Genomic DNA, 24527 nt, shown 5'->3' with positions numbered 1-24527 from the left:
GAACATGATGGCCTGCACAAGTGTTTCTTGATACTCCCGCATTTTTCGCTCCCGGTTCAAATGTGGTGTGAGGCTTTGTAAGTTGTCCCGGTAGCGAGGATCTAGGAGGGTGTACACCCAATAATCAGCCGTGTGGAGAATGTTGGCGATGCGGCGGTCATTTAACAAGCACTGCAGTATGAAATCAACCATGTGCTGCAGACAGCCAACTGGACCGGAAACGCTGTCCCCAGCTTGAGGCAGCATCTCTGCCTGCTCAGCATCACCCCACCCTCGCTATACACACTGACTACTAGAGCCTTGTGTGCCTCCCTCCTCTGGAGAGATGTGTTTCTCCTCCTCCATTAGAACAAAACCGTTGGCACAACCCTGGTAACCGGAGGTGGTGCACAAGTAGGATCCCAATCCGTGAACTTCAATTTATATAGACTTGGCACACACCAAAAAGATTCTGATGCAGAAAGGTGGTTTTAATGAATTGCAGTACATACATACAGACGTTTCGGTCTAGGACCTTCATCAATGTACAATAAGTTGTACTGTGAGCTCTTAGTGACTGGGCTTTAAGGGAGACACCAACACTGCAAGGAGGTACCTGCGGCCGTCCCACGTGGTTCTATATAACAAGGAGACGCAGTATCCACTGCGAATCCAAGGGTACTCCATTACTGCTGCCTGCTGCTCACACAACCGCTCCAACATATGTAACGTTGAATTCCACCTGGTGGGGAGTTCACATATGATGCGATGTTCTGGCAGACGGAATCGGCATTGCAGAGATGCAATGAGCGATCTTGCCATGCTGGAACGCCGCAAGTGAGCACACTCTAGGCGAACCTTGTGCAGCAGTGCATCAAGATCCGGATAGTCCCTCAGAAAGCTCTGCACGACCAAATTGAGCACGTGTGCCAGACATGGTATGTGAGTGAGGTTGCCTAGGCCCAGAGCTGCCTCTAGATTTCGGCCATTGTCACTGACTACCAAACCTGGCTGGAGATTCGCTGGCACTAACCACACATTGCTTTCCTGCTTGATGGCATTCCAGAGCTCCTGTGCTGTGTGGCTCCGATTCCCCAAAGAAATTATTTTAAGGACAGCCTGTTGATGTTTGGCCACACCTGTGCTCATATCTGGCCTAACAGGCTCATGCAGTGCTGATTCCGAGGAACTAGAGTAGGAGGAGGACTCAATATGTACAGACTGCATTCCTGCAATCCTTGGAGTTGGCAGAATACGTACAGAGCCACTCTCCAGATCTGTACCCGGCTCCACAACATTGACCCAATGGGCAGTGAGGGAAAAGTATCGTCCCTGTCCATGGCTACTGGTCCACGCATCGGTGGTAAGGTGGACCTTGCTACTGACGGTGTTTAGTAGCGCATTTTTAATTTTTCCCTCCACATGCTTTTGCAGGGCAGGGATGGCTTGCCTGCTGAAATAAAAGTGGCTGGGAACATTGTATTGTGGAACTGCCAATGACATCAAGTTCTGAAAGGTGTCAGTCTCCACTAGCCTGAATGCCAGCATCTCAAGGGCCAGTAGTTTGGCAATGCCGGCATTCAGAGCCAGTGCTCGGGGATGGTTTGCCGAGTATGGCCGCTTTTTCTCCCATGCCTGTGCTACCGATTGCTGGTGAGTGGCCTGGGAGTCTGCTGATGACTGCGAACGTGGTTCAGTGGGTGGAATTTCACTGGGTCTCTGGACAATAGTGGCAGTGGTTCTTCCATGGCGTCCCAGTGAGGAAGCCGAACCAGCTGTGTAGATAGAACAGGACAGGAAAGGATGCTGTCTGCAATCACGCAAAAAACCCTAAGAAAAATTCAACACATCTGATATGCAAAAAAACTGAGGCCACGTGACCTCTCCCCCACTAAATAAAAACTCTGGTGTGAACTGGTTACTAAAAAGACCAACATACGCTGTGGCATATGGAACAGAGTCCAGCACAGGTCCCGACAGGGAACCAGGCTGAACTCACACCAGCTAAGCAAAAATCAGAGACAAGCAAAAATGGATCCAATGCAAAAAAAGATTCAAGAAGACAAATAACTTATCTGAAAGATGCAGGATGGAGCAGGAGACAAGCAGACTTCAAAATGTGCTCAGGAAGCAAACCAAATCACCGGCAACAGTTGAGGGAAGGTTGTTCACTTAAATCTCCCCAGTCTGCTCAGGTGAATGACTTCTGTAAGCTAGACCAGCTCCATTACCCGCAGCAACCACCAGAGGGAGCCCAAACTCAGAAGCCAGGTAAAAAAGTGTTCACAACAGGTCCGGACCTGAAGGTTTATTGCCACGCACACGTTTGCCACAAGATGGTGAACTCTTCACAGCACTGGCAACAGAGGTGTCCCCCTGTGTCATCACACTCACACCCCCACAATGCTCAGAAGTAGTCACCACCCTCCTCCGACCCCTCCTCCTACGAGGACTCCGACACCCAGGGTTAGCATGTGGTGAGGGTAGAGACTTGCCCCTACTCCCTGGCAGCACCTCTGCTGCCCCCACTAGAGAAGGGGATGGTTGTAGAAAGATGGCAGAGACAGTAGCCCCCAGGCAGCAGCCCTCACACGACTGATCCCAGCTGACTTCTTCCTTAGACCGCCAATCTATGACCAGGTTGTGTTTCTCCAACCAAGGGAGGCCTAAAACAATAGGTGATGGCATTCCCTCCAAGACGTAGCATGACAGGGACTCTTCATGAGTTCCTATACGCAGATGTATATTTTCCACGACTTGGGTCAGCCTCCCCTGGCTCAGTGGGACAGAGTCAATGGCCTGGACACTTAGGTGCTTGGCCAGCGTCCTACACTTCAGGCCATGAGTCTGGACAAAGTGAGCATCCACCAAATTGACTCCCGCTCCACTGTCCACAAACACCGGTATGCCCTCAGGTACCCCGCAAACCACCACTTCAGCTGATAAAGTACACTGAGAGGGTAAAATGGAGGAAATATACACTCCCTGGTCATCTCCCTCCACAGGACCAGGGGAACGCGTCTTCTTAGGTTCAACTGAAGATTTGGTGAGCGCTGGGCATGCTCATAAAAAATGGTAAGTCTGCCCACAGAAAAAACATGCCCCCACACCACGTCGAATCGCAGGCAACCCTCTTTTGAAATCAACCAATCCGATCTGCATGGGTTCCTCCATCAGCACTGGTGTGTCCTCCTCCCTAGTAAGGACTACAGGGAGCACATTTGGTGTATGCCTCTCCCTGAGGCGTCTATCCACCTGGATGGCAAGGGATAAGGCAGCCTCCAACGACCTGGGGGAGGAGTACTGCACCAGAGTATCCTGCAACTTTGGGGACAGACCCTGCACAAAATGACTCCTAAGTGCAGGGTCACTCCAATGTGTGTAAGTGGCCCACCTCCTAAACTCTGAGCAGTACTCCTCAGCAGGTAGGCCCCCCTGCTTGATCTTACGGAGTCGGGATTCCGCCACGGAGACGCCATCAGGATCTCCATACACCAGCGCCAATGCTGCAAAAAAACTCGTCCACTGATCATAGAGATGGTGAATCGACCAGGAGGGAGAAGACCCAGGATTGGGAATCATCCTTAAGAAGGGACATAATGATTCCCACCCGTTGTTCCTCACTCCCTGATGAACGAGGACGGAGTCTAAAGTATAACTTGCAGGCCTCCTGAAAAACCAAGAATTTATCTCTCCCTCCAGAAAACCTGTCAGGGAGAGATATCTTGGGTTCTGGTTGAGCCTGCACCTGAACCAAGACCCCAAATCCCACCAACTGCTGCAACTGCTGCACAACCTCACCACGCAGCACCCTAAGCTCATCAGTGAGGGGCTGAAGCAGTTGGGCAGAGACCTGTATTTGGGTCATGGCTCACCAGAAATAATGGATAGGTTGGTAATAATGTCACGGTGTGACTGGCCCTGTGTGACGACTTGCCAATCGGTCAGTCACAAGACCAACAAAGACAAACAAGGTGACACCTGGGACACAATTACAAAGGTGGGTGTCATGAACTCATTTTCTGCTCCACCTGTTGAGAGTTCCCCTTCCGTTCTCCCTCTGGTGGTGACAGGAGGTAGTGCGGTTGATTTAAGTGGTAGTGATCTGCCACCTGATGAGGAAGATAACAATTGGATCTCTGGAGTATCAGACTGGATATAAGACAACCGATGCCCTATCCGGGTGCTGGTGATTCAGTCTGCTTCTCAGGTCCTGGACTTCAGCTCTCTTCCAGTCTTCTCAAGTTAAGTTTGTTTTTTGCTAATGTTCACACTTGCACTTGTTGGTCAATTCAATTTTTTGTGTAATCAGCCAGCCCCTGCTGGGGCTATGCTGAAATTCCACTCCTATTAATCAGTATTTGCCAATCTGCTTTTTGTCAATTATTAGATTGGCCTCTTTATTGCTCTGTCTCAGAATATTTCAGAGTGCTGATATAGGTTTAGAAGTCTAGTGACTTCAGGGTTAATTTTCCTATCAGAAGTGATGGACAATATTTTTGTAGGATTTTTTGGCAGATTGCAGACAGTGTCTTTCCGTTTCTGTCCTTTTTAGTTAGCCAGGCCCCATCGTTTGCTCAGCCTATTTTCCTGCCTTTGTTTGTATTTTCATCTGGTTTCACCGTCAATACATGTGGGGGGCTGTCTTTCCTTTGGGGTCTGCTCTGGGGCAGTTAGTTTTCCTCTTTTCCTGCTTTAGGCTTATGTAGTTCTCCGGTTGTGACGAGGCGTCTAGGACCAACGTAGGAACGCTCCACGACTGCTGCTAGTTGTGTGGGTAAGATCAGGGATCTGCAATCTGCATAGTTATCAACTTCTCTGGTTTTCTGAGACTTAGCTTGTTGTCTTTTTTTCCTCCTCGGTTTCCCATTCATAACAGAATCACCAGCCATACTGCAGAATCTAGGGTACTCAAAAGCAGGAAAGAATTGTTAGAGAAAGAAAAAAAAGTCAGAATTTTTTTTTTTTATTATGTATTTTTTCCTCTTTTTCTCTGGGGCCGTAGGAGGATATTTTTTCCTAATAGAGATTAAGCAACTGTCTGATCGTGTGGAGCAGCTTGCTGCTGAAGTATAGGGAATTTCCACCTACCTTATTCAGTCACATGCTGCCGAACCCAAGATTCCTACTCCTGATGTGTTTTCTGGGGATCGGTCTAAATTTCTGCATTTTAAGAATAATTGTAAATTATTTCTTGCTTTGAAGCCTAACTCATCGAGGAGCTCTGTGCAGCAGGTTAAAATTGTCATCTCCTTGCTGCACGGCGATCCCCAAGATTGGGCTTTTTCTCTGACACCTGAAAATCCTATTCTGATTAATGTGGATGCATTTTTTCAGGCCTTGGGGTTGTTGTATGATGAACCTAATGCTGTTGATCAAGCTGAGAGAACCCTGTTGGCATTAAACCAGGGTCAGGATCCTGCAGAGTTGTACTGTCAAAAATTCCGAAAGTGGGCGGTCCTTAGTACATGGAATGATAGTGCATTGGTAGCTCTCTTTCGGAAAGGTTTGTCAGAGACCGTAAAAGATGTTATGGTGGGATTTCCTGTTCCCTCTGGTCTGGATGGCTCTATGTCATTAGCCATTCAAGTTGATTGGCGTTTACGTAAACGTAAAACTACACGGGAGGCGCTGCCACCTTTTGAACAAATGTCTGAACCTATGCAATGTGATGGGGTTTTGTCTAGGGCTCAACGTCGGTAGTTTAGAAGGCGTAATAAGCTGTGATTTTTCTGTGGAGACGCCTCTCATACTATTTCTGTCTGCCCTAAACGAGAGAAACGTTTTGCACACACATTTGCTGTGAGCAGTATACAACCTAAGTTCCTTTTGGCAATTACTCTGATCTGCTCCTTGTCCACATTTTCCACTAAGGCTTTTGTGGATTCAGGAGCAGCTCTGAATCTGATGGATTTGGACTTTGCTAAACGTTGTGGTTTGACCATGACGCCTCTGCAGACACCCATTCCTTTGAGGGGTATTGATGTCACTCCTTTGGCAGAGAATAAACCTCAGTTTTGGACCCAGGTGATAATGCGAGTTGCCCCAGACCACCAAGAAAATTGTAAATTTTTGGTGCTGCATAATTTGCATGATACTATTGTTGTGGGGTTCCCCTGGTTGCAAACTCATAACCCAGTTTTGGATTGGAAATCTGTGTCTGTGGTGAGTTAGGGTTGTCAGTGTGTTCTTAGGGACGTTCCTGTTTTCTCCACCTCTCCTCAGTCTCATGATATTCCTGATTATCTGGCTGATTTCTCTGATGTTTTTAGTGAGAGTAAGTCTGCGTCTTTGCCTCCTCATAGGAGTTATGACTGTGCAACTGAGTTGATGCCTGGGTGTAAATTTCCCAAGGGTCGGCTTTTCAACTTATCTGTACCCGAACATGATGCTATGCAATCCTATATTAAGGAGTCGTTGGAGAAGGGTCATATTAGACCATCCTCGTCACCGTTAGGCGCTGTTTTTTTTTTGTGGTCAAGAAAGATGGTTCATTAAGACCGTGTATTGATTATCGTTCCCTTAACAAGATGACGGTTAAACATCAGTACCCGTTACCTCTGATGTCTGATTTATTCTCCAGAGTTAAGAGTGCCTGCTGGTTTACTAAGCTTGACCTCAGGGGGGCGTATAATCTTATTCGCATCAAGCACGGGGATGAATGGAAGACGGCGTTTAATACCCCAGAGGGACATTTTGAGTACCTGGTGATGCCTTTTGGGCTCTCTAATGCCCCTTCTGTCTTCCAATCCTTTATGAATGATATTTTCCGAGACTTTGTGGATAAGTTTTTGATCATCTATCTGGATGATATTTTGATCTTTTCTAGTGATTGGGATTCCCATGTGGAACATGTCCGGACTGTGTTCCGGATTTTGAGGGAGAATTCCCTGTTTGTTAAGGGATCGAAGTGCCTCTTTGGTGTACAGAGGATTTCATTTTTGGGTTTTATCTTGTCTCCATCGACTATTGAAATGGACCCGGCCAAGGTACAGGCCATTTATGATTGGGTTCAGCCTACTTCTTTGAAGGCTCTCCAGAAGTTTTGGGGTTTTTCTAATTTCTATCGTAAATTTATAGGTAATTTTGCTAGTATTGTCAAACCACTGACTGATCTGACCAAGAAGAGAGCTGATGTGCTGAATAGGTCTTCTGAGGTTGTCTCAGCATTTCAGGAGCTTAAGCAGAGATTTACTTCAGCTCCAGTTTTACGGCAACCTGATGTGTCACTTCCATTTCAAGTGGAGGTGGACGCTTCTGAGATTGGTGCAGGAGCTGTGTTGTCCCAAAAAGACCCTGTGACTTCTAAGATGAATCCCTGTGCCTTCTTTTCTCGAAAGTTTTCTCCATCTGAACGCAACTATGACGTGGGGAATCGGGAATTGTTGGCCATGAAATGGGCATTTGAGGAGTGGAGACATTGGTTGGAGGGAGCTAGACATCAATTTGTGGTCCTCACCGATGACAAGAATCTGATTTATCTGGAGTCGGCCAAACGCTTGAATCCTAGACAGGCTAGATGGGCCTTGTTTTTCACGCGTTTTAATTTTGTGGTCTCTTTTCTTCTGGGCACTAAGAATGTTTAGGCAGATGCCTTTTCTAGGAGTTTCTTTGCTGATTCTCTTAATGTGACCGAGCCTACTACTATCCTAGGTGAGGGGGTAGTTCCTTCTGCCATTTTGCCCGATTTGAGACGCGCCCTGGAGGAATTTCAGAAAGATAAACCTGAGCGTTGCCCTATGGGAAGATTGTATGTTCCTGACCAGTGCAGAAAGAGAGTGATGACTGAAGTCCATTGCTCTGCATTGGCTGGTCATCCGGGTATTTTTGGTACCAGAGATTTGGTGAGTCAGTCGTTTTGGTGGCCTGCCTTATCTCGTGATGTCAAGAATTTTGTACAGTCCTGTGGGACTTGTTCTCGGTCTAAACCCTGTTCTCGTTCTAGTGGGTTGCTGATGCCCCTGCCGGTGCCCAAGACTCCATGGACCCATATCTCAATGGATTTTATTTCTGATCTTCCTGTCTCTCAGAGAATGACTGTTATCTGGGTGATTTGTGATAAATTTTCGAAGATGGTCCATCTTGTACCACTCCCAAAGTTGCCATCTTCCGCTGAGTTGGTGCCCTTGTTTTTACAACAGGTGGTTCGGTTACATGGGATTCCTGAGAACATTGTGTCCAATAGAGGGGTCCAGTTTGTTTCCAGGAGGTAGTGCGGTTGGTTTAAGTGGTAGTGATCTGCCACCTGATGAGGAAGATAACGATTGGATCTCTGGAGTATCAGACTTGATATAAGACAGCCGACGCCCTATCCGGGTGCTGGTGATTCAGTCTGCTTCTCAGGTCCTGGACTTCAGCTCTCTTCCAGTCTTCTCAAGTTAAGTTTGTTTTTTGCTATTGTTCACACTTGCGCTTGTTGGTCAATTCAGTTTTTTGTGTAATCAGCCTGCCCCTGCTGGGGCTATGCTGAAATTTCACTCCTATTAATCAGTATTTGCCAATCTGCTTTTTGCCCCTTATTAGATTGGCCTCCTTTTTGCTCTTTCTCAGAATATTTCAGAGTGCTGATATAGGTTTAGAAGTCTAGTGACTTCAGGGTTAATTTTGCTGTCAGAAGTGTTGGGCAATATTTTTGTAGGTTTTTTTTTGGCAGATTGCAGATGGTGTCTTTCCTTTTCTGTCCTTTTTGGTTAGCCGAGCCCCATCGTTTGCTCAGCCTATTTTCCTGCCTTTGTTTGTATTGTCATCTTGTTTCACCGTCAATACATGTGGGGGGCTGTCTTTCCTTTGGGGTCTGCTCTGGGGCAGTTAGTTTTCCTCTTTTCCTGCTTTTGGCTTATGTAGTTCTCCGGTTGTGACAAGGCGTCTAGGACTAACGTAGGAACACTCCACGACTGCTGCTAGTGTTGCGGGTAAGATCAGGGATCTGCAATCTGCATAGTTACCAACTTCTCTGGTTTTCTGAGACTTAGCTTGCTGTCTTTTTTTCCTCCTCGGTTTCCCATTCATAACAGCCTACGGTGTGAGTAGCTGGCTCTGGATCATCCTGATTTGTCCTGCTGTGATTCCTGACTTTACCCATGTTTGTGTTCTTCTCTTTTCCCTGTCCCAACTCTGTGTTTCCCCTTTTGTTTGGACTTCCTGGTACTTGAACTCAGCTTGGACCCTCATCTGCTTTTTGTCTCTTGTCTTTGGCATATGCACTCCTGACCTTTACTGATCCTTTGGCTTGTCCCTGACCCTGAGTTTGCTTGTTCCTTTGGTAACATAGTAACATAGTATTTAACTGCACTCACTTCCAGATAAATCTTAAATCACAAGAGGAAAAATTAAGTTACGAGTGCTTTATGGTAAAAATTATAAAAATGTTATTAATACACAAATGTTAAAACACAAGAGTCCCAGTACAAGACATTTTAGAGGTGCCAAACGGTAATGCTAAGGGGATAAGGGTAAACCCTCCATAGTGAATGCATTAGGAAAAGGACCCAATGCAAATGTCAATCTGGAGGCATTGCCTGATCACAACAGTATCAGCTAATGATCCAATCGCAAAAGTAAAATGTAAGATTGATCAGGCTTACCAGTAAAGTCCCCTTGAGAAAGCTGTACCCCAGACAGCGAAACGCGTTTCGGGGCCATCTTTTGTGGGGTTTTCCCCTCCTGTTGGCACTTTACTGGAAAGCCTGATCAATCTTACATTTTACTTTTGCGATTGCATCACTAGCTGATACTGTTGTGATGAGGCAATGCCTGGAGATTGACATTTGCATTGGGCCCTTTTCCTAATGATTTTACTATGGAGGGTTTACCCCTATCCCCTTAGCATTACCGTTTGGCACCTCTAATATGTCTTGTATTGTGACTGTTGTGTTTTAACAATTGTGCATTAATAAAATTTTGATATCTTTTACCATTAAGCACTCGTAACATAATTTTTCTTCTTAGATTTTAGTAGTACTCATTACAACATCATACGGCAGAGTTCCATAGTCTCACTGGTCTTACAGTAAAGAATCTGCTGTCTGTGATTATGATTAAACCTTCTTTCCTCCAGACATAGAGGATGCCCCCTTGTCCCCGTCACAGGTCTAAGAGTAAAAAGATAATTAGAAATGTCTTTGTTCTGTCCCCGCATATATTTATACATTGTAATAAGATCACCTGTAAGCCTTCGTTTTTCCAAACTAAATAACCCCAAGTGTAATAACCTGTCTTGGTATTGTAGACCCCCCAGTGCTCTATGTAACCTTGGTCGCTCTTCTCTGCACCCACTATAGTTCAGCTATGTCTTTCTTATACACCAGAAACCAGAACTGTACACAGTATTCTAAGTGTGGTCGCACTAGCATCCATTAGCCCTCTGTGTCTGTACTGATACTCACTTAACATTATGGCTGGTCCATACAATCAGGGCAACTGTTACCACCCACCTTTCGTGTCTCCCTTTTTTCCTCATAGATTGTAAGCTTGCGAGCATGGCCCTCATTCCTCTTGGTATTTGTTATAATCTATGTGATTATTGTTATCCTATAATGTCTATTGTCTGTACAAATCCCCTCCGAAATGTAAAGTGCTGCGGAATATGTCGGCGCTATAGAAATAAAATGTATTATTATTATTACTAGTGACTTATATAGTGGTAAAATTATGCTCTCCTCATGAGCATCTATGCCTCTTTTAATGCATCACCAAAGGAAAAATTTAGCCAGCTCACCAGAATACGCCACAGGTGCTCGGAACAGCCGTGCAGACACCGGAAAAATCCAAGGAAAAAGAAAAGGTTCCAGCTCCATAAAATGAGACACTTTATTTCATCTTGTTAAAATGATAGTGACAAGTTCTCATGTGGACAAGTACCATGGCATAGTACGGCAACGCGTTTCGATCAGACGATCTTTATCAAGCCATATGGGCAACTATACCCGGTTCATTAAATAGATTAGTTTAACCAACAGAAATGCCCATAAAAGTCACATGACAAATTCAATCATTCTGTTCTCAGAAAAGACAACAGAAAAAAAAGGAAAAATAAACTAAAACATATATTAACACATATAATAAAAACATTTAATAATGTAACATGAGATCATATCTTTTATTTAGACCCACTGGATAACGAGTATTTAATTGGTGAATCCAATATGCCTTGCGAGTGAGGAGACGCTGTTTGCAGTCTCCTCCTCGCTTGGACATAGTTACTTGTTCTATTCCTTGCACCTGGAAATGTGTAACACTGCGAGCATGTTTTTCTATGAAATGTTTAGACGCAGCAGAAATTCCCCGATTTTGACTTGTGGTGTTTGTAATGTCATACAAATGTTCTCTAACTCTAATTTTTAGCTTTCTAGAGGTGCATCCGATATAACTAAACTTGCATAGCCCACAATCTATTTTGTATATAACATCTGAAGTATTGCAATTTATAAATTGTTTGATATTAAAACTACCTAAATGATGTGCAACAGAGAATTGTTTTGTGACTAGGGCATGCTTGCATGTTTTACAATAATTTTTACCACATTTGTAAAATCCCGTGCAGCTCAACAAAGTGTTGGAAGAATTTTTATTATTGTAATTAAATTCGCTAGGCGATATTCTACTACCAATAGTTGGCGCTCTGCGCGATACCACATTAATTCCATCTTTTAAAATAGTGGCTAATTTGTCATCTTCAAACAAAATCGGTAAGAATTTATTAACAATCTGTTTGCGTTGAGAAAACTGAGGACTATACTGGAAGCAGATGTATGGTTTATTTGCCTCCTTATTTTTTACTTGTTTTTTTGTGAAGGGAAATCAGATCATTTCGATTCCTATTTTTAGTGATATTTTTTGCCCTGTCAATCATCCATCTTGGATAGTTGCGATTACTGAGTTTTTCAGACACATGCTTAAATTCCTCATCAAGATCCTGTTCTACACTACAATTCCGCTTTACGGAATATGGTGCGGTAACACCATATTACATGCCAAAAGCAGCCACACTAAGCATACTATCAAATCAGTACCAGTAGGTGAATTTATAGGAGTAAACAAGTATACCGTTAACAGGACCTGGCAGTAACCTTTGATGAGATGGAGCGTGGTGAAGTACTGGGCCTCCCCCAGCCTCTCAATTAGCTCGTACACCCGGGGCATTGGATAGAGGTAAAACTGTAAAAATGTAAAGACCTGTCTTGCTTTGGAATCAGTACAATGGGGCTAGCCCACTCACTCCAGGATTCCTCAATGACTCCTAACTAGATATTAGCAAATTTGATTGGATTCAGTTCTGAATATGATCGGAATCGAATATTGTTTTTGCAATATTCGTCGAACACAGCTGAACGTCATTAGAATCAATGGGAGTAGAAATTACCGAATATGTTCAGAACCGATCATAAGACATACATTCGGCACGAATAGTGTTCGAATATGGCCCGAATATGTCAAAATCAGATTCAGGGCTAAAATCCTAATAAATTCAATCATCTCTACTCCTAACTGGAGCATTTGTTTCACTTCAGCCACAATGGCTTGCCGCCAGGCCTCTGGCACGTGGTATGATTTCACAGTGCGGCACCCCCCTGCACCCCCCTTACATCTCCTCCCTCATTTCTGTCTATCGGCCTAACCGACTCCTGCGCTCTGCAAACGACTTTCGACTAACCTCTTCACTAATCTGTACCTCCCTCTCCCGACTCCAAGACTTCTCCCGCGCTGCGCCAATCCTTTGGAATGCTCTACCCCAAGAAATTAGGACTAGCCACAATTTGCATAGTTTCAGGTGTTCCCTCAAAACACATTTGTTCAGAGCGGCCTATCACGTTCACTAATCAAAGTCATTCTATGTGTAAGTGTGCGTGTGTACCCCATTCACTATCTCCATCCATCCCTTAAGACAGCTGGACCATCATTGTAAATACATCATTGTAAATACACACCGGTATTTTGTATCTCCCCCACCTCATTCCAGATTGTAAGCTCTCACGAGCAGGGTCGTCTTATTTTGCTTTAATTATTGTACTGTTAACGTTGTTACTTATGACTTGTGTTTTTAAACTGTTAAACTGTAACGCGCTGTGGAATATGTTGGCGCTATATAAATAAAGATTATTATTATTATCTGTACCCTTTCCCGGGGCTCGGTGACAATGTCATGTTGTATCAGAGAGGTCTGCCTCAGCAGTTCTGAGAATATGTCTGTATTCCGATGTACCAAAGCCCAAGTCTCCCATCACTGTTGTTTGGTGAGAGCATCATTTATTTTACCTGACCCCCTCTTGTGTCCTTGGCCAGTACCAGAGGGATCCCCGGTGGTATGACCAGAGTGACCAAACATTCCCGGTCCTTCCAGGCTTTTAGCAAGTTGACATGATATAGTTCCTCGGGTTTCCTTTTTCCGGGTTGGTACACCCTATAATTCACTTCTCCTACCTTCCCCCGTATCTCATATGGCCATTGCCATTTGGCCATGAGCTTACTCTCTGGGGTGGGCACTAGTACCAACACCCGGTCTCCTTCTTTAAATGTCCTGTCCGTGGCTCTTTTAATGTACGTGCTGCTCTACGTGGCCTGGGTATCGATTAGATGCTCTTTAACTATGGGCTGTACTGCCGCAATCTGGTCCTGCATGCTCGCCATGTGCTTGATTACGCTCTGATGCAGAATTGGCTCCTGTTCCCATGTCTCCTTAGCTAGGTCCAGCAGTCCTCTCGGGTGCCTGCCATACAATAGCTCAAATGGAAAGAACCCTGTGGACGCCTGCGGTACCTCGCAGATAGCGAACATTAGGGCAATAACATGTCCCAATCCCTCCCTCCCTAACCAGAACAGGTTTTCTTAATCTGATGTACAATAACAAAAACACACTGGCGCTTCTAAATAAAGGAAAGGATATTTGCAAGGTAGCCGCTGCTGGTATACGTGCTGGACCTGTGCACACCCAGGAAAAAATAACAGAAAAAAAGAATACCTGCGCTGGCTAGCTAAATCCAATGGTGATAATATGCAAAAATCCCCTGAGTGAACAAGGTGGTGGGGAACCAGGAAAAACCTAAACTGAGGTGGGAATGCTCAAACCACGTGATGACCTATTCAGGTCATCACGTGGTTTGAGCATTCCCACCCCAGTTTAGGTTTTTCCTGGTTCCCCACCACCTTGTTCACTCAGAGGTTTTCTTAATCTGCCTTGCACACTTACTTCTATTCTGCTTTGCAATCACAGCTATGCCTGTGACTGCAATGTACTCCCACGGCCTCCGTATGCTTCTTTGCACATCCTGGGGGACACATAGCGGCCCTTGCATATAACATCTGTCACTGCCTTTTTTAACTATTCACTTACCAGGTTAGTAATGTGGGCATCTGATAGATGCCGCTCCATTACTAACCTTTGGGCTTGCTGTAAGCGGACATTACATAGCTGAGATCAAGCCTAAATCTTACCCAGCTTGCCAAAGCATCAAGGCAAGCAGAAAGAGCTGGGAAAAGTGACAGAATTGGCACATCTAATAAACCTTTTCTGCTGCAGTTGCACGCTGCTATTTTTAGACTGGGGAAGGACAAATATCCATGGACCTTCCCAGCCCGAGAATACTAGCCCCCAGCTCTCTGCTTTAGCAAGGCTGGTTGATAATTATTTAAATATTTTTTTTACAAAAAGGCGTAGGGGCCGCTCTATTTTTGATAACCAGCCAAAATAAAGACAGCTGCTGAGGGCTGCAAACCACTGCTGTCTGTTTACCTGCACTTATTTTAAAATATAGGGGGGTCCCATGTCTTTTTTTGGTTTATTTTTTTCTCACATGGTGCACCGGCCAGTCACAGCCATGCCAATACTGTACTTGTCGTTGCTGTGATGGTGCCAGAAATAGCCATACTGGAAAAGCTTGTTGATTTTCTGTGCTGCAGCCTTTCAACCAAGCTTTATGAGTCTGCCAAACCTGAACAGTAACACGAACGTACAGTAAGAAGATCGTGTTCAGGCTTCTATGAACCCTGAACTGTACAGTTCAGATTCACTAATCCCTAAATATAGAAGTTACTTTTCCTTTACATGTTTGAATACTTTTACCTCCTGGTGGCATGGCCCGTTCTCTAACTTTTGTCAAATAACATGGTATTCGCACTCAACTTACTGCACAAGTTGCAGAAAACTTGTCTCAAACCATTTTTCAGTAGTAGATAAATTATACATAACAAGTGTTTATTTAAGTAGAGATCATAAGGGCCAATAGCAACAGTAAACTGAACTGTAGTAATGCAACTAGCACATAACTATTGTTGCATAGCATAACCAGGGATTTCTTCAGGCTTTGATTTTAACATCTGAATAAACTTGATGAAGATAGTAGTTCATTACCTTTGGTGTCTCCAGCATATCCTATTTTTTCAAACATAGGAAATCGAGGACGATCTGATATGTCTTCTGACCTGTTGATCAGAGCTTCCTTATGTACTTCAAATCCATTTAGCACCACTATTTTTTTCCAGAAGTACTGCAGACTGTATACTGTCCCAAACTCTTTTCCCAGCTGTTAAAAACAAATACGTTTTGTTTTTATGAAAGAAATAACTATTATTTTCAATAAAATTTCAGCATGTGGTGTAAATTTATGAAGAATGCAGAGATCCTAACTTCAATATAATGACCCTTGACATACAGCGGGTGAGATAAGTATTGAACTTGTCCCCAGTTTTCTGAGTACCGTATACACTCGTGTATAAGCCGACCCCCCTAATTTTGCCACAAAAAACTGGGAAAACTTATTGACTCGCATATAAGCCTAGGGTTAAATGGTGGTCCAAGAAGATGCTCCATAAATAAAACCCCCCATATGCTGCTGCACAAGGGTTAATGCTGGCCCATGATGCTCCATAAATACCCCCATATGCTGCTGCACAAGGGTTAATGCTGGCCAAGAAGATGCTCCATAAATACCCTCCATATGCTGCTGCACAAGGGTTAATGCTGGCCCATAAGATGCTCCAAAAATACCCCCATAATATGCTGCTGCACAAGGGTTAATGCTGCCCCATAAATACCCCCCATATGCCGCTCCACAAGGGTTAATGCTGCCCCATAAGATGCTCCATAAATACCCCTTATTTGCTGCTGCTGCAATAAAAAAAATTACATACTCACCTCTCCGTCGCTGGGGGCCAGGTGCCGGTTTCCTGAGACCCTGACAGTGGCAATATTCACCTGTCCCCGTTCCAAGTCATGCACCGCTGTGTCTCCTGGATCTCTGCATTGACAGCAGAGGGCGCGCACTGACTACGTCATCGCGCCCTCTGCCGTCACAGCAGGAGAACCGGAGACACAGCGGTGCATGGCTTGGAACAGGGACAGGTGAATATCACTCTGCCCCCGTCATACTCACCCCTCCTAGCGCAAGGTCTTCTCTGCAGCGGCAGCCCCTACTTCTCCCTCTGTCGTCTGCTTCCTGCATTCAGCTGGTCACATGATACCGCTCATTAAACTCATAAATATGCGCATATTCATGAGTTTAATGATCGGTACCACGTGACCACTGAATGCAGGAAGCAGATGGCAGAGGGAGACGCAGGGGCTGCAGAGAAGCGCCAGGAGAGGTGAGTATGGACTCTGACCCCAACGCTCCCCCTCCCCCGCCCACCCCCCCTGTATATGACTCGCGTATAAGCCGAGAGGGGGACTTTCAGCCCAAAAAATGTGCTGAAAATCTCATCTTATACACGAGTATATACGGTAAATATATTTCTAAAGGTATTATTGACATGAAAATCTCACCAGATGTCGGGAACAACCCATCCTATCCGCATTGGCAAATAAATCAAACCATGCATGTCCATAAATGAAATAAAACAGGGAAAAAGTATTGAACATACAGTGCTTGATGAAAGTTATTTAAAGGGAACCTGTCACCCCCGGGGCATTTTTAAGTAAAAGAGCCACCTTCAGCAGCACTAAGGTTGCATTCTGTGAATGTGGTGTGGCGCCCCAGAGGGTCCAGTCGCCACAGAGGTTTTGCATCTCACCCAGAGGTGTAGTACCCCACAACCAGGTAAGATGGGGACACCTGACCATCATTCCATCCCACATACGTAGAATAGTAGAGCACCCTTTATGGTCCCTGCTTGGAACACGATGGGTGTTGGGAGGTGGGCCGGGCGTAGTTGACGAGAGGTAGAATTGTAGGATGTTAGGTTAGATTCCCTCAGAGGGAGGGAAGGAGAAGCACGTGTTCAGAGCAGCTCTAGTCAACAGGAGTTGCCGGACTGAATAGCTTTGACCGAAAGCTCCCTTAAAAGGAAAGTTGATTCTTCTGAGACACGGTTGGAGTGTACTCCCCGTGGGGCTCATTTCACAATGACAGACGTCAGGTGAGGAAGAACCCTGGTCGCAAAGGGTCATGGCCCCTAGCCTAGTGAGCGCACTTCAGGGCGATACTAGCAAGCCGATAGTTGTGGTGACTTTATGGACCACAGTCCCTACCACAGTTATTCCGACTGGAAAGGCAGCTACATAGGATCAAAGAAATGGAATGGTATGCGTTGTTTGACAGGATTCACAGCTGCTTGCCTGGGACGATAATTGTGAAGTGCTGGAAAGGAAGGAAAGTGGAAAGCAGCATATTGTGTGGAGACGGCCAGGAAAGGGTACATACTGACAGGGAGTGCTGGAAGGGTGTACTTCATTCTACCTGGAAGTTGGCTGGACCCCTCACCTGGAGAACACAGCACTGAAGCGGGCATCTGTGTGCACCAGACAAGTGAGTAAAGCTTTGGGACTGCATGCAACTGTGTCATCTGCTTCCTTTCTGCACCTTCCACCCGGCACTGCTACATCCTTAAAAACGCCCTGGGGGGGTGACAGGTTCCCTTTAATACTTTGCGCAAAAACCTTTGTTCTTGATGACAGCTTCAAAATGCCTCCTGTATGGAGAAATTAGTCACATGCATTGCTCAATTGTAATTTTGGCCCATTTTTCCACACAAACACTCTTCAAGTCTTGAAGGTTCTGTGGGCTCCTTCTATGAACTCTGAGCTTTAGTTGCTTCCATAAATTTTCTTTTGGATTCAGGTCAGGTGATTGGATGGATTATTCTATCAGCTTTATTTTCTTTCTCTGACACAAATTAAGCGTTTCCTTAGCTGTGTGATTGGGATTATTGTCTTGCTGAAATGTCCACCCTCATTGCATCTTCATCATCCTGGTAGGTGGTGCAGTAGATTTGTATCAAGAATTTCTCAGTACATTTGTCCATTCATCCTTGCTTCAATCACATTAATTTTGCCAGTGCCATATGCTGAAAAACAGCCCACAGCATGATGTTCTCACCTCCAAACTTCACTGTTGGTGTTGTGTTTTGGGATGATATGCAGTGCCTTTTGGCCTCCAAAAATGGTATGTATTATGGCATCCAAAGAGTTCAATTTTGGTCTCATCTGACCAGACAATATTCTCCCAGCATTGCACAAGCTTGTCTAAATGTTGTTGAGCAAACGTTAAATGAGCTTGAACATGATTTTTACTCAGCAATGGAGTCTTGCATGGCGAGCATGCATACAGGCCAAAGAGGTTGAGTGTATTACTTATTGTTTTCTTTTGAACAATTGTACCTGCTAATTTCAGGACGTTCTGTAGCTCTCCACAGGTGTTCCTTGGATTTTGGACAACTTTTTTGGGCTGTTCCACCTAGAGATAAATACTATTCACCTGTGTGGTTTGCATAGCATAGAAAAATAAGTTCTGCTTTTGTTTGTTATATGATAAATGTATTCTCTTGCAACACCGCCATCTGCTGGTCATTATTTACTTACCGCTCGCTCTTGCTCATTCCAATTAAGTTGGTTCAAACTGGGCGTGGCTTTGCATGGCAGTTGATGGGTCACTTGCTCTAAGCAGCCATTTTATAGCCAGAATTGCTGTGAGGCAGGGACCACTTGTGCTGGGCTTGTGAAGTGATCAATTTCTGACCAGCAGCAACTGAAGTCATAGCAACATAGTTTTGAAGGCTGAAGGAAGACCTTATGTCCATCTAGGTCAGCCTATTTTTAGTGCAGCTGTTCTGCATTGTTGATCCTGGGGAAGGCAAAAAATTCACAGAGTAGAAGCCAATTTTCTCCATAGGGAAAAAAATTCCTTCCCCAAAGCTGGGTCAACCATCTACCTATAATATTCTGTTATTCGTAACCTTCTATACTGTTACTCACAAGAAAAGCATCCGTTCCTTTCTTAAATTCATTCAGTGAGTTGGCCATCACCACTTCCTCAGGAAGAGAATTCCAGAGCCTCACTGCTCTTACCGTGAAGAACCCCCTTCTATGCTGGTGCAGAAATTGTCTTTCCTCCAAACGAAGAGAATGCCCCCTTGTTCTTGTCACAGTCCTTGGTACAAACAGTTCATTGGTGAGATCTCTGTATTGCCCTCTGATATACTTGTACATATATATTAGGTCTCCCCTAAGTCTTCTCTTTTCTAGAGTAAATAGACCTAATTTTGATAACCTTTCTGGGAATTGTAGTGAACCAACTCCATTTATCATTTTAGTAGCCCGCTTTTGAACCCTTTCAAGTTCAGTAATGTCTTTCTTGAGCACCGGCGTCCAAAATTGCACACAATACTCCAAGTGTGGTCTGACGAGTGATTTGTACAGGGGGAGAATTATGCTTTCATCTCGTGTCCCCAGATCTCTTCTAATGCATCCCATGACCCTATTTGCTTTGGTGGCAGCTGCCTGACACTGGGCACTCCAATTTAGCTTCTTATTGACTAAGATGCCTAAGTCTTTTTCCATGTCTGATTTCCCCAGCAGTTTCCCATTTAGTAAGTAATTATAGCATCTGTTTCTCCTTCCCATGTGCATAACCTTACACTTATCTGTGTTAAACCTCATTTGCCATTTTTCAGTCCAAATCTCCAATTTACTCAAATCTGTCTGTAGTTGCAAACTGTCCTCCTTTGTGTTAACTACCTTACATAGTTTTGTATCATCTGCAAATACTGATATTTTACTGTGTAAGCCATCCACTAGATCATTAATAAATATATTAAATAGTAGGGGGCCCAATACAGAACCCTGTGGTACCCCACTAGTAACCCTGGCCCAATCTGAGTATGCACCATTAATAACCACTCTTTGTTTTCTATATACATGTAGAAAAGCTACTGACCAAAAAAACAGGGATCACCAAAAATATACGATAATTTTTATTTGACAACCATTCACAACACAAATATAAAAACAGTTAAAAGTCATAACACATGACAGATCATACACAAGGCTCCTAATAAAGCCAAACAGGCATCCCCCATAGAGCTGAGAAAATAATTGGGCAGTGGAACAAAGTGTATAAGAAACAAATAACCTGAGGAGAGCAGTATATATCAGAAGGTAATCAGTAACAGTGATTCAAAATATGCACGGTTCAATACATACCACTAATAATAACCTGAAAAATATCCATGTATGGACTCAAACAATGTCCAACAAAACTGCTGCAGCAATGTGAGTAAAGATGCAGAGACAGGTTAAGGTAGAACCAAGGTAAAATGAGAACAAGTCGTGCCATATAAGAAATAGACACACAAAACATGCTCTACAGAAAATACACAAATAAAATTGCCCAAAATGTCCTAATAACCCTCTTACATATGGGGGAGCTTGTGGAGTGCCCTGCCCGACGCGTGTCGCTACCGCAAGGTAGCTTCGTCAGGGGCTAGAGAGTGTGTGCAATGAAAGTCATATAAATACATACCATAATAAGCTTGATGAGTAGCAGCTGCGAGATTTAGTCTGATCGAATGCAATGTGTGAAGGCGCAAGGACGCGCGTCAGGCCAGGGCCGGATATGTAACCCGTAACTCTCCACTCCTTCCGGGTACATGCAAAAGAGACGTGGTAACTTAAACTGCGCATGTGCCGAAGGCATGGTGGTTATAGCAACTAGAGAATGCTGATGTCGGCGATTATACAACAAGAATTAATAGTCATAATAATCAAGGAACGCACATATCGGCGATACATAACGGCTTGAAGAACTTGTATCTCAATTAAGCACTTTATATGAGGGCGCGAAAGCGCACATCAAATCAGGGCCGGATGTATGACCCACTCCTTAGAAGTAAATACGAAAGATACGGTGGCTCAAACTGCACATGTCCAAAGACATGATAATTATAGTAACCAGGAGACACTAATACCGGCAAATGTGCACAGATAGTTAGTGATCATGGTGATCAAAAAAGTCGGCAAGGATCTAAAGCAAATACTTAGATCCTGAATATTTAATATTTAAGACAGTTCCCCATAGCTACAGTGCAGGGGGAAATACCAATAATGCCGCATATTAATACCCTACATATAAAACGCACGCATAGATTGTAATAACTGCATTAGTTCTAATCATATTAATAAATAAAAGATGAGGGATGAGTAACGCGCCCTAAGATAGAGACAAAGCTATAGACCGCAAAACATAATTGCTTAATTACGGCAAGAGAGGCTTGCTCATCATAATAGCCAGACAACGCTGGTCACTAGAATGAGTGACCCTGCTGAGTACTCAGATCATAAATATATAAGAAAACTCGCCGTTACTTCAATACAGGTAAGGATAGCAGCAGTGGTGCATGCCGATGTCAAGCACAGAAACGCGTACATAGATTACAATTGCCACATTAGTTCTAAACATCTTATTTGGTAGCGGCTAGATAACGAGCCCTAAAAGTAGGGTCAAGGCTAAGACCCACGATGCATAATTATTTGATTGCAACACAGAGAACTTGTTCATCATAGTAACTAGAAGACACTGATAATTGAAATGCATGACCATGCTAAATACTTAAATCATAGATATTTACAACCATTCCCCGTTACTGAAGTTTAGGGAGTGATAATAACAAAAGTGTATGCCGATACCCTCCTCATAAGCAAATACATAGATTACAGTCAAATTGAGATGTGCGCACTAGTGGACATATTATTTCCCCAATGAGTCAGATAATAGGGAATAAGACAGTGTAGCTCCTAAGTTGATCATACGTAATTCATGGTATGCATCACCCGGTCCTATTAAAGAAAAGGCTCCACATGAAAAACAGAGTCAAAAGTACCGTTTTATTGACATAAAATATAAACAAAAGTAGCGCAAAGACACAGTCCAAAAATGGAGTGGTAAAAAAAAAATAAAATTTTCACACCAAAGATGTAAAGCCCTGAGTAGAGTTGAGCGAAACGGGTCGAAAAATTTCAAAAGTCGCCGACTTTTGGCAAAGTCGGGTTTTATGAAACGAAACCCGACCCTAGGATGAGGTCGGCCACGAGGTCGGCGACTTACGCGCCAAAGTCGCGTTTCAAAAGTTTGTTTTGCGCTCTTTTTCAGCCAATCAGGATCCACGGACACTGTGGGCAACGTGATGACATAGGCAGGGGTCACCACCATCTTTCAGAAGGGCATGCAAGTGATTGGCTTGCTTTGGTGGGCGTCACAGGGGGTATAAAAGGGCGTGCACGCCGACCGCCATCTTACTTCTGCCGATATCAGTATAGGGAGAGGTTGCTGCTGATTCTGTAGGGAGAGCGTTAGGCAGGGAAGAAGACAAAAAAACTGCTTCTGCTGCTAGCGATTTGACCTGCACAACACACCAGTCACTGTGTGTGCAGTGCAAGGGGAGGCTATATAGTGGTGTATCAGTGGTGTTGGTTGTTGGGCTGCCTTCTAAGGCTTCCTGACATTCCTGCATTGCTGTTTACCCACTGCTCCGCAAACTGCTTTTTTAAAAGCAATCACAATTTATTTTTTTTGTCCTGCTGAGAAGAAAAAAAAACTGCTTCTGCTGCTAGCGATTTGGCCTGTACAACACACCAGTCACTGTGTGTGCAGTGCAAGGGGAGGCTATATAGTGGTGTATCAGTGGTGTTGGTTGTTGGGCTGCCTTCTAAGGCTTCCTGACATTCCTGCATTGCTGTTTACCCACTGCTCCGCAAACTGCTTTTTTAAAAGCAATCCCATTTTTTTTTTTTTGTCCTGCTGAGAAGAAAAAAAAACTGCTTCTGCTGCTAGCGATTTGGCCTGCACAACACACCAGTCACTGTGTGTGCAGTGCAAGGGGAGGCTATATTGTGGTGTATCAGTGGTGTTGGTTGTTGGGCTGCCTTTTAAGGCTTCCTGACAGGCTGGCATTGCTGTTTACCCACTGCTCTGCAAACTGCTTTTTTAAAAGCAATCCAATCTCCCTTATCCTCTAGTCACTTTTGTCACAGCTGTGCCATCGAGCCTGTGACATAGCGCTCAGATATCAGTGGGCCTCACACAATCCAAAAGTGTCCAGTGTCCACAAGTGTGTGCAGAAATTCAAAATCTCCTTTATCCTCTAGTCACTTTGGTCACAGCTGTGCCATCGAGCCTGTCACATAGCGCTCAGATATTCATTGGGCCTCACACAATCCAAAAGTGTCCAGAGTCCACAAGTGTGTGCAGAAATTCAAAATCTCCCTTATCCTCTCGTCACTTTTGTCACAGCTGTGCCATCGAGCCTGTCACATAGCGCTCAGATATCAGTGGGCCTCACACAATCCAAAAGTGTCCAGTGTCCACAAGTATGTGCAGAAATTCAAAATCTCCCTTATCCTCTAGTCACTTTGGTCACCGCTGTGCCATCGAGCCTGTCACATAGCGCTCAGATATTCATTGGGCATCACACAATCCAAAAGTGTCCAGTGTCCACAAGTGTGTGCAGAAATTCAAAATCTCCCTTATCCTCTCGTCACTTTTGTCACAGCTGTGCCATCGAGCCTGTCACATAGCGCTCAGATATCAGTGGGCCTCACACAATCCAAAAGTGTCCAGTGTCCACAAGTGTGTGCAGAAATTCAAAATCTCCCTTATCCTCTCGTCACTTTTGTCACAGCTGTGCCATCGAGCCTGTGACATAGCGCTCAGATATCAGTGGGCCTCACACAATCCAAAAGTGTCCAGTGTCCACAAGTGTGTGCAGAAATTCAAAATCTCCCTTATCCTCTCGTCACTTTTGTCACAGCTGTGCCATCGAGCCTGTCACATAGCGCTCAGATATTCATTGGGCCTCACACAATCCAAAAGTGTCCAGTGTCCACAAGTGTGTGCAGAAATTCAAAATCTCCTTTATCCTCTAGTCACTTTGGTCACAGCTGTGCCATCGAGCCTGTCATATAGCGCTCAGATATTCATTGGGCCTCACACAATCCAAAAGTGTCCAGTGTCCACAAGTGTGTGCAGAAATTCAAAATCTCCTTTATCCTCTAGTCACTTTGGTCACAGCTGTGCCATCGAGCCTGTCACATAGCGCTCAGATATCAGTGGGCCTCACACAATCCAAAAGTGTCCAGTGTCCACAAGTGTGTGCAGAAATTCAAAATCTCCCTTATCCTCTAGTCACTTTTGTCACAGCTGTGCCATCGAGCCTGTGACATAGCGCTCAGATATCAGTGGGCCTCAAACAATCCAAAAGTGTCCAGTGTCCACAAGTGTGTGCAGAAATTCAAAATCTCCCTTATCCTCTAGTCACTTTGGTCACAGCTGTGCCATCGAGCCTGT

At 44.5% G+C, this 24527-nt stretch overlaps 1 protein-coding gene across 2 annotated transcripts in view; it reads right to left on the bottom strand.

The window, feature by feature from the left end:
• LOC141098684 (cytochrome P450 2D15-like) overlaps window positions 1–24527 on the bottom strand; it is a 404919-nt gene that overhangs the window by 321271 nt on the left and 59121 nt on the right. For both annotated transcript variants that reach the window (XM_073586648.1, XM_073586647.1), the window contains exon 2: window positions 15326–15497. In XM_073586648.1, coding sequence (XP_073442749.1) covers window positions 15326–15497 — 172 coding nt within the window. The remainder of the gene's footprint in view (window positions 1–15325; window positions 15498–24527) is intronic.

Source organism: Dendrobates tinctorius, unplaced genomic scaffold (genome assembly GCF_039654945.1).
Source record: "Dendrobates tinctorius isolate UK_male_01 unplaced genomic scaffold, ASM3965494v1 ptg000094l, whole genome shotgun sequence".
Taxonomy (NCBI): domain Eukaryota; kingdom Metazoa; phylum Chordata; class Amphibia; order Anura; family Dendrobatidae; genus Dendrobates; species Dendrobates tinctorius.
Note: the sequence above shows the minus strand (reverse complement) of the source record. Positions and strands in the feature narration are given on the sequence as shown.